This window comes from Abrus precatorius, unplaced genomic scaffold, assembly GCF_003935025.1.
Source record: "Abrus precatorius isolate BTA unplaced genomic scaffold, Abrus_2018 Scaffold5, whole genome shotgun sequence".
NCBI lineage: Eukaryota > Viridiplantae > Streptophyta > Magnoliopsida > Fabales > Fabaceae > Abrus > Abrus precatorius.
Window position 1 is genome coordinate 6,280,473 of NW_020874395.1, and position 10,729 is coordinate 6,291,201.

Here is a 10,729-nt window from a genome sequence, read left to right on the forward strand (position 1 = left end):
GTGGGAAATCGGCATTGAAGTATATGATGGGTTTAGAGATGAATCTTTCACTCTTAAGGCAATGTTGTATGGTACAATTAATGATTTTCCTGTTTATAGAAATCTTTCTGGTTATAGCATAAAGGGTCAATGTGCATGTCCAATGTGTTCTGAAAATACAGATTATATCAGACTTGAACATTGTCACAAGAATGTTTTCATGGGGCATCGTAGGTGGCTGACACGACAATGTCTACATTCAAAAAGTGGAAAACAAATTTTTGAAGAGGTTAAAGTCATCAAAACAACTTTTGGGAAACCATTTGCCAAAGAAATTTCAAGTAGAGGTTGGAAGAAGATGTCAATTTTCTTTGAGTTACCCTATTGGAAATCATTACACGTAAGACACTTTGTTGATGTTATGCATATTGAGAAAAATGTATGTGAAAGTGTTGTTGGTACGTTATTGAACATTGAAGGAAAAAAAAGGATGGTATATATGCAAGGCTTGACACGGTAAAGATGGGAATTAGATCTGATTTGGCACTAGTGAAGAAGGAAAAACGCACATTTTTACCACCAACAGCATGCACCCTTTCTAGAAATGAGAAACATGCATTTTGTGAGGCTTTTTATTCAGTTAAGGTTCCTAAGGAGTATTCATCAAACATCAAAAGTCTTGTTTCATTGAAGGACCTCTAGTTAAAAGGGTTAAAGTCTCATGATTGTCACATCTTAATGGAGAATTTGATTCCTATTGCTATACGGTTTATTTTACCAAAAAAGGTTCGCGTGTAATAACGAAGCTGTGTTTTTTCTTCAAGGTAATATGTAGCAAAGTGATTGATCATGCCAGATTACTAGCATTGCAAAACCACATCTCTGAAACTTTATGTGAGCTTGAAATGTATTTTCTACCTTCATTCTTTGATATCATGGTTCATTTGACCATTCACTTGGTTGAAGAGACAAAATTGTGTGGTCCAGCATATATGCAATGGACGTATCCCGTTGAACGATATATAAAGATTTTAAAAGGGTATGTAAAGAATAGAAGCCGACTAGAGGAATGCATTGCTGAATGATAGAAGCTGTTGAATTTTGCAATGAATACATGTCAAATATAGAATCAATTGGTCTTCTAAAATGCCATCACACAGGAAAGATGGATGGAAAAGGTAGCACTAGTTGTCAACAAATAGAGGTTCCAAGAGTACAACAGGATCAAACACACTTATATGTCTTACAAAACACCCTTGAAATTAAACCTTTTATAATAATGCACAAAGAAATATTAAAGGGTGCAAATCCAAACAGAGGTGAGAATTGGATTACAAAAGAACATAACTAGAGATTCATTCCATGGCTACAAGAGTATGTTTATGAGCACGTGATTGATAATGACAATTCTGCTACAGAGAAGATTCGATGGTTATCAAAAGGTCCTTGCGTTAATGCTTTTTCATATACTTCTTACTTGATGAACTAGTTTACCTTTTATACAAAAGAGCATGACAAATAGAGTACTGTGCAAAATAGTGGAGTCACACTTATTGCTAAATCGCTTCATATATCAAGTGCAAAGGATAGAACCCCATATATGCCAACATGTCATACTTTGGGGGTAATTGAACACATATGGGAATTGGATTACACAAAGTTTCGAGTAGCAGTGTTTGGATACAGGTGGGTTGACAATAACAGTGGGGTTCGTATTGACGATTTAGGCTTTATAAGGGTCAATTTTAAAAGGGTGGGATATCAAAATGATTCATTTATCCTTGCATCATAAGCACAACAAGTGTTCTACATCCCTAATCCTATTGACAAGTCATCGAATATTGTGTTATTGTCTAATAAGTTTAATTCTTTAACTGATGGTGAACTAATGGATGAAGAAGTTAATGTGGAGGACGAACCATTAAGATGTGTACAACAAATGTCAATGAGGGATATGATGGAGACCTTTATGCAAGACATGATCATGAAGAGGGTATTTAGTTAAATCCATCATTTCATTCCATTAAAGGCCATAGGAAACTTATTAAGGTCCTTAAGAAAAGAAAAAGGTTAATACACATATCAATTTAAACATAATTTTAAAACTTTTTATTTTACAAGTTTACTATTGATTGACTGGTTTATACTAACATAAGTCCATTATGTAGAGATGACATTTTCTGATAATATTGAAGAGGTTCTCCTTCTAAGTCCCAAAAATTAAAGATGAAGAACACTCGAGGAATAACAAAATTGAAGGGAATTAGCAAGGTAAGAAAGTTAGGACAAAAGTTACAGGTATTTGTTGAATTCACAAATGCTTTTATGTGTATTTTAAGTTTATATTATTAATTTCAATAAGTGTCATAACTTTAATTACATTTTGCAGGTTGGATGGAATTCTAAAGGACAACCCATTGACCCTAATAGATCTAAATTCTCCCATTTTATTGGATTTGTTACTAGAAGTACAGTGCCAATTAGTATATGTGATTGGACAAATGTTCCTACTAATCTGAAAGACCATATTTGGGAGCTAGTAGAGGTAAACTACAATTCTTTCTCTAAGTATAGTATTGTATATAATATATGTTGGATTTATATGATGTGCGAATTTGCCTTTCATTGTAGCAAACCTTTGAAGTGCAAGAAATGCACAAAGACTTTATACTTGCATTAGCTGGACGTGATCTTCGTGCATTTCGTACACGGATTCATTACTATCACTGATCACTGGAACGAGTTTATAAAGCAAAGTTGCACAGAAGAGTTTAAGGTAATATAAATACACTTTTATTATATACAATTATTATATACAATCCTGATTTGTTTTTTTTTTCTTTTTGAAAAACAAAATTTAGAAAGAAAGTGAGGCCAATGCTGTTAGGACAAAAGGAATGTCGTATAGATATAGGTCAGCTAAGGGATATGCTTAGTTGGAGCAGGATTTGGTACTATTTCTATTTTAGGATATGAAGTTATCAAAAGGTTTTTGTCTTTTGTAATCATATGTTCAAGATATATTATTAATGTTCGTCTTTGTGTAGCTTGCTTCCTCTAGGTCTAATGTGACCTTTGTACCTCGACATGTCTTATGGAAGGCTGTTAGGCTTAATAAACAAGGTGGTATTGATGATGAAGGAGTTCAAAAAATGGTTGCCGAATTTGTAAGTAGAAATAACAACATAAGTACACTTTGGGTACTTGTCCTTCTATTTGAACATTGCAAAATTATACTCATCATATTTGTTTTGTTTGTTATAGGAAACTCTTTCACAGGTGCGTGTAGAAGTTGAGTTAGAATCAACGGCCAGAAACAACATATTGGGTCAAGCTATTGGTGTAAGAGAGCATCCTGGTCGTGTAAGAGATTGGAGTAACCCAAAAGACTGCATTTGGCCCAACAACATTAAATCCACAGCCATCATCTACTGAGCGGCAGAACATGAAGCATTGGATAGTGCATTTGACAAGTGTTGTGGCACAGTTGATAGGGGGTCAAGGACTGCCCCTTTTTATGTCTGGTCACCATTAAGTGATGGAGGGAGGTCACCATCCGCAGCTAGAATTGCCATGTAACAGCCAAAGAGGCAGTTGTACACCAGTTGCATCTGTAGAAGTTTCAGAGGTACAATTGGATTACGAAATTAATTGACTTTTAATTTCATTGTTAATGACGTACGATTAAATTTTGATGTTATTACATGTGCATGTATTTATTATAGGGTGATCACGACTGCATGCTGTATTTGAGCATCCTATATCGCGTGGTTGCAAGAAGGAGAAATACAGCATGCAGTTACACATGAACCACTAAAAGAACTAAACTTTAGAGAGCAGTTCATGAATGAATCGCTCTATTAGGCTTTAGAGAGCGGTTTGTAATAGACCGCTCTCAGATAATGACTTTGGAGTGCGATTACTTGGAACTGCTCTAAGAAATCTTGACATTAGAGAGCAGTTGGCTGATTAACCGCTCTCTTTTCTTGCCCTTATAGAGCGGTTAGGCGAGGAACCACTTTCCAAGGTTAACATTTAGAAAGCGGTTAGGCAGGGAACCGCTCTCCAATCTATTCAAGTCTTAGAGCGGCTTGACCTTTAACCGCTCTCTAAACTACCATTTAGAGAGCGGTTGAGGGCGGAACTGCTCTCCAAGGATTAACATATGAGAGCGTTTAAATAACCGCTCTCTTAAATGTAAGGACATTGGATAGCACGTGATTTTAGAGCACCAATAACCGCTTTTAGGTCTCATTTTTGGCGTAGTATGTGTAAAGTGGATACTGAAATATTTGAAGGACACTTCAAGAATGTGTTTGTGCTTTGGCAAAAGCAATATCACTTTACAGGGATAAAAAAAGCATAACATGTTACATTTTTACCTTAGGTGACTCTGCTGTGAGTTGGAAGTCTAAACTTTGAAGTAGAGTTTCTCTCTTAACCATTAAAGCTGAGTATGTGACTATCTCATAAGTACTCAAAGAGATGTTATGTCTAAGGAATTTTTTCAAAGAATTAGAAAAAAGAAGAAGATGATTTTCCATTATTTAATGATAGTCAGAGTGCTATATGTCTTGATAAAAATTCAATCTTCTATTCTAGATGCAAGCATATTAATATGAAATATCATTTTATAAGAGAACTAATAAATTTTTAATTATTTATTGTCATTTTAACATTGAGATTTAAATTATGTACATACTATTGAAAATATTGATATTATAATATTAACATTTTATATTTTAATTATGTAATTATTAAAAAAAATTTGAAATTAAAATTAAATTTATATGCTTTTAATTTTTTGAAGTATTTAATCATAGGATTTATAGTTCATTCTCTAGTTATAAGTTAAATTATACCTAAAATGTAAAGTAAGATAAATATATATTTTTGTATGAATATAATTATTTATGATATCATATTCTTAAAATTAATATTAATTTAAAAGTTTAAAATTTATTTTAAAATAGAATAATTAATTAGTAGTATACATTTACCTATTATAAGTCAAATTTAAATATGTTATTTTAAAATTATTAATTAATAATTTTATACATAATTATAATACTAAAACTCATTATTTATTAAAAAATATTTTTTTGTTATATTTCTACTCATTGGTATATATATATATATATATATATATATATATATTTATGTATTTTTATATTTATTTTAAAATATTTAATAACAATAATAATATAATAGATTTACATTATTTATATTTAAAAATAATTAATTTTTTTTACTGTTTATTTTTTATTTTCATGTTCTCTTTAATTTATTTTAAAAAAATTATTTTAATGTTTACATCAACTAAAAGAATAACAATTTTTATTGTTGAAAAGGATGAAAAATATATAAAATATACAAAAAATTTATATATAAAAACGTGTTTATCATATTGTTTAATATAATAAAATTTTATTATTATATATTTTTGTATTTAAATTATATTTTTGTTTATTTTAAAATAAATTAATTTAATAAAAATAGAAACAAGTTTGTATAACACATAAATATATTTACTAATTTATAATTAAATTATTATTATTAAGATTTAGAATGTTTAAATTCAATTATAAATTGAATTTAACTGTTACATTTATTTTTTTATACATAATTTATTTTAAAAAGTAATCAATATTTTTATTTTTTATTTTTCTATCATATTAAAATAATTATTATTTGAATTATAATTAATTATTCTAAATTAAATTAACTAATAAAAAATATAAATATATAAATGCAATATATTTACTAATAGAATAGAAGATCAAAGTAATTCTTGAAAAACAAAAGAAAGGTGGGTAAATCCATCGAATCTAAAAGCTTGAGAAATCACATAGAACAAGTAATTCCAGCTGGAATTAAGAGTAAAAGTGTACATTGTAATTAATCATGAGGTGCATTTAAGAAAATAGCATATTAATGCATATTGAAATTCTCAAAACAACCTGTTTCCTGGTCAACAAAATCTATAATCCTCATGGCCATTAAAATAATGACCTCAAAATATTTCATTGACATGCCAATCTAGAACACAGAATCTAACATAGGGATGCAAATGCATACTTTAATTGACATGCCAGCCAATAAAACTTATGTATCTCACATGGTATTTATAAATTGGTGTGCCCCTAATGTTCTGAGACTATTATAATCTTCAAAAGAATCCAAGAAATTTGTTACAAACATCCGTCTGATTTGCATTGGTTATATTGGTCGGTGTGGGGACCAACTGCTCAATTATTCTTTGCGTTTTGGTTTCTCTCCTTCCAGTCCCACTCAGGAATCCACGTACTGCCCATGCACTTTCATCCAAATCTTGGATTTCTTGTTTCTCTTTCATAAATAAATAACAAACCCTTCTTCTTTCACTAACCATTTTCATTATTTGGGGTTATATTCTATGTGAAAGTGCTAAATGAAAGCTTGCAAAACAACAAAAATGTAGGGGAGCTACAAGGAAGAAAGTTATATAAATTATACCTTCCTAGTTTTTATATAACTCTTTTCACCTAGACAAAAGAGAACCAAACATGGAACGTACCAAGTGCCTTTTATATCTATTAAGCTGGAGCATCCACTCTCATTCTAGTTGATAGTCTTATGTCCTACATTCAAAAAATTCTATCACCAACATTCATTCATTAATTTGCTCCTTTTGGTTCCACGGCTTCAAATCTTAATTCTTTAGATATTACCTTCAAATTGTGGGGGAATACCATCTCCATATATTCCTCATTACTTTTCACTATAAGGGTGGAAAGTAATACATTTGATGGATCTTCCTATAATAAAAAATTTTCTAATCTGAAGATTCAATGATCATGGTACATTCTTACTTAAAGAACCAGAGTGAAGTATAGCTGTATGTCAGCTTTCCCCTATTTTGCTCCTCGAGAATAATTGAGGGGAAGAAGATTGATAATCCAAGTCAAACGTAGTTAGATATGTTTCCAACCAGCTTCAATTCGAATATTCTGTTTCACCTTTTCCTTTGTTAATTTCTAGACCCAGTTGGTTTGTTCCTCTTTTTGACATCAATTGGCTTTAGGGATGAAAAGTAATATTTGTTAATTAACAGTACAAATATTGAAAGAGATAAAATAACAGTTGTATTTTAAATCTGACTCTACCAACTTGATTAAATTCCCCAACACAGTCCAGTGCTATCCTTGTTAAGCATTTATTTAGTAAGAGCTTGTGATATGAGAGCTTCATAAGCTTAATATCGAAGCTTGCTTAATTAAAAAGAATTTATATCAATAAACTTTAATATAAAGTTTATTATATAAACTAAAAAAATTATAAAATCTTTTAAGTCACTTTCATTAACCCAAACGATTTATTTTTTTTAAATAGTCTAAATGATACTTTCATCATCAGTTATATATAAAAATAGGAGTGTATACAAGTTTATTTGGTTTGATTTTAAAGAAAAAATTGTGGGCGTGTGTATTTTAATTAATAAATAACTTTAATATAAAATTCATAATAACTGTTAAATTCAGAATATTAATTAAAATATATGTTCATATATATATATATATATATATATATATATATATATATATATATATGAACATAATAAACATACCTATTGATGCATTCTAAAGGACTAAGTTACCAATACACGGAAGCTTCATCACACAGCTTGCTTTCATGAATATATAATAAAGTTCTAGAAGTATATTTGTCTGCGCTAATACCGGGTAACAAGGTAAAGTACATATAATTGTTATGCAGCTATAGATATGAACTTCTCTAATCACAAAGTAGATCTCTAATATTTGAACTACATATCAAAAGATTACGAGAACAGAAAAAAAAAAGAAAAAAAAAAGGAGGACAAGACAATATATAGGAGAAACATATAATGGAAGCTTCCACTGGTGCTATGCTGCTAACTTTTGATCCGTTCATACTTATGTTTGCTTTGAAACCTGTAACCGAAATTCAATCATCTTAGTTACAAAAAGTTGAGTAGTAGTTTAGAAAAATTCTCCCAAAATTAGCTTGCTCACAACAACAACAACAACAATAGAAATAATAATACGAAAGAGGAATCAATTGCAGAAGAAAAAGATTGGTTAGAGTTAATAAGTAAAACGGACTCGTCGTTTATCTGCTTTTTCTTTTTTTATTTGGTCACTATATGCGGCTTCTCTACAATGGGATTATCCTTAGACTCATCATAATAATTAATTTTTACACTCAATAGACTTGACTAAAGTTAACTCCTTTAGCTAAGGTGGATAGTGACTGTATTTTGTATTTAAAATAATGTGTTATTCAAATTGATCATGTCAATCAATGCTTACATAAAAGAAACATCATGTGATACTACATATTTATGGTATACTTTTAAATGTATTTAGAGAAAAAATAAAAATATATAAAAGAAATAATATGATATATAAAATGTTATATATACAGGAGATTAGTTTTTAAAGATTTAAATAATAAAATTGTATTTGTATTCCATTCAATGAAAACATAGCTTATCCAGAAAAGAAATGTCAACGAAAATGGATAGCAATAAAGAAGCAAACAATTAATTTGGAGATATGCTAAGTGCTAACCAGAAAGTAGCTTTCACCATGCTGCAAGCTCTGCATCAAGAAGCCAAACTCATTGGTGGGAACTGACACTCCAGAGGAATGAACTAACATTACATCTTCACCAAACACTGTTTTGATGTCCATTGGGCCCCTTGGAACTTCTGTTGCAACCCCATTGATAAACACTGTGATGAATCCTGAAATCCCCCCAAATCCTATGCCCCCAAAATTAATAGAAACAAAAATTAGAATATCAAACATAATTGATCATACAAATCATTAAGCAAGATGCATATACAATGTCTAATAAGGAAAATACAAATTATAATGTAGACCAATGCAAACTTATTGTTTTTGAGAAATGCTTTTGTTGTGTCCTGAATTTTCTAGGCCAATTAAAGAAATAAACACAAAGTAAGCCATAGCATAATGTAGTGCAACACAAGGGGTGAATTGTAAAATAAAGGACATGATTAATATCGTATGTTCCTTTCAACGATTGTATACAAAAGGGATTGACCAGTATAATCAAATGAGAACACGGAAAATTAAAAAGTCTAGGGTTAGGAAATCTTGGTAAAGAGGTTTGGAAGAAATAAAAAAAAAAGAAAAAAGTGAGAGGATAAAAAGTGAGGAACAGAAACTGCAACTGGAAAGTGACCTCATGTTTTTCCTGAATGTACAATTTTCATGCACTTCAATCGCAGGAACTGTCAAATCAAGAAAAAGATTGCCACTTTATGCTATCACCCCCCCTAAACCTAATCAGCCGAAAAAGAAGAACTTTTACACACGAAAGGCATTAAACTAATAAATCACTTGAATAAAAACTTTAGATTCTAGCACTCATTTTGAGCCTCAACCTGGCCTTAAAAAGTGGTTTTGTCGTGACACCCCACCTCTGATGGAGAAATTATGTGAGAAAACTGTGGTTGGATATTGAAATAATAATGAAATAAAATAAAATAAAAAAACAAAATTGTAAATTTTTCCTTCAACCCAAAAGCTTAAAATCCTATGATTAAAAAAAAATGCATTTCAGTATCATTTCACAAGCTCAGATTGTTAATGTAAAATAAGTAAGGGTATCCTTATCCTCTCATTAATGCATTTTATTCAAACCGAAAAAAAGAAGGGATGCACACAAAAAACAGAAGCATGCAAATGATGCAATCAATTACCAGATTGGTAGTTCATATTTGGAGCATCAGAAGGATACAAAACTTGTGACGATGTAGCTGAAGCATGATGATCAATTTCAGGGAATTCCATTTGAGTAGAGGGTAGAAATAAACCACCCAACCCTTCTTCGCCGCCATTACCACCGCTACCACCGCCACATGAAGAAGAGGAACCAGAGACATAAGAGTTAGCAAAAGAGGAATTACTAACACCACCAAGACCCATGTTTGCAACAACAGAAGGGTTATTTTGATGATGATGATGATGAAATGGATTGTGATTTGCACCACCAACTTGATTAAGGGTCGCCTGAATCTGCCGTTGACGGCGGCGTGACCGCGAGCGGCGGTTTTGGAACCAATAGAACACATTGGCATCACCAACGGTTCCAAATTTCTCAAGTAGCTTCCTTATTCTAACGGTTTCATCTTTTGGGGGGTTCACCATGCCACTATTGAAGATGGATTCAAGTATGAGAATTTGTTCAGGCTTTGGAGTCCATCGAGACCTCACGGGTTCACTCTTCTCTGAGCTTTGTTGTTGGTTTGGACTATTATTTGGGTCTTGTTGTTGCTGTTGTTGCCCCTGGTGATCTTCCATTCCAATGTACAAGAAATAAAGAAAGTGTTTCTGAAGCTGATGATGAAACCTAGGTAAAATAATATTAAGAGATATCAATAAAGTACATGGAATACAGTAACAGTGGTTTTGGAGTTAAGAGGGTTTATATAAAGAGGTGGAGAATGTTGATTCGCGAAATTACGTGACTGCCCTTCATGGCTTCATCTTCTCATCTCCATGTTTTGCCCTTTTAGTTTAGCCTCAGCATCAAAGACATGTCATAAAGTCCATTGGAGTCTAGATCACTCCCGTGTTCACATATCATCCCTTTGAGTTTGAAATGAATAAATGCGTTTTGACTCAAATGCTTTTTTTTTTTTTCCCTTTTCCTTTTAGTAATGTTAATTCTTAAGCTAATTGATTTATACTTATGTTTA

The 10,729-nt window shown here is 31.2% G+C and overlaps 1 protein-coding gene across 1 annotated transcript; it reads right to left on the reverse strand.

Annotated features, from left to right (window-relative positions):
• Positions 1-3,494: 3,494 nt before the first annotated feature.
• Positions 3,495-10,331, reverse strand: LOC113866574 (WUSCHEL-related homeobox 11-like). The gene is made up of 3 exons (XM_027501397.1): positions 9,731-10,331; positions 8,571-8,764; positions 3,495-3,590 (listed from the first exon to the last, which is right to left on the reverse strand). Exons 1-3 carry the CDS (start codon positions 10,329-10,331, stop codon positions 3,495-3,497), a joined length of 891 nt encoding a protein of 296 aa, XP_027357198.1.
• Positions 10,332-10,729: the final 398 nt, after the last annotated feature.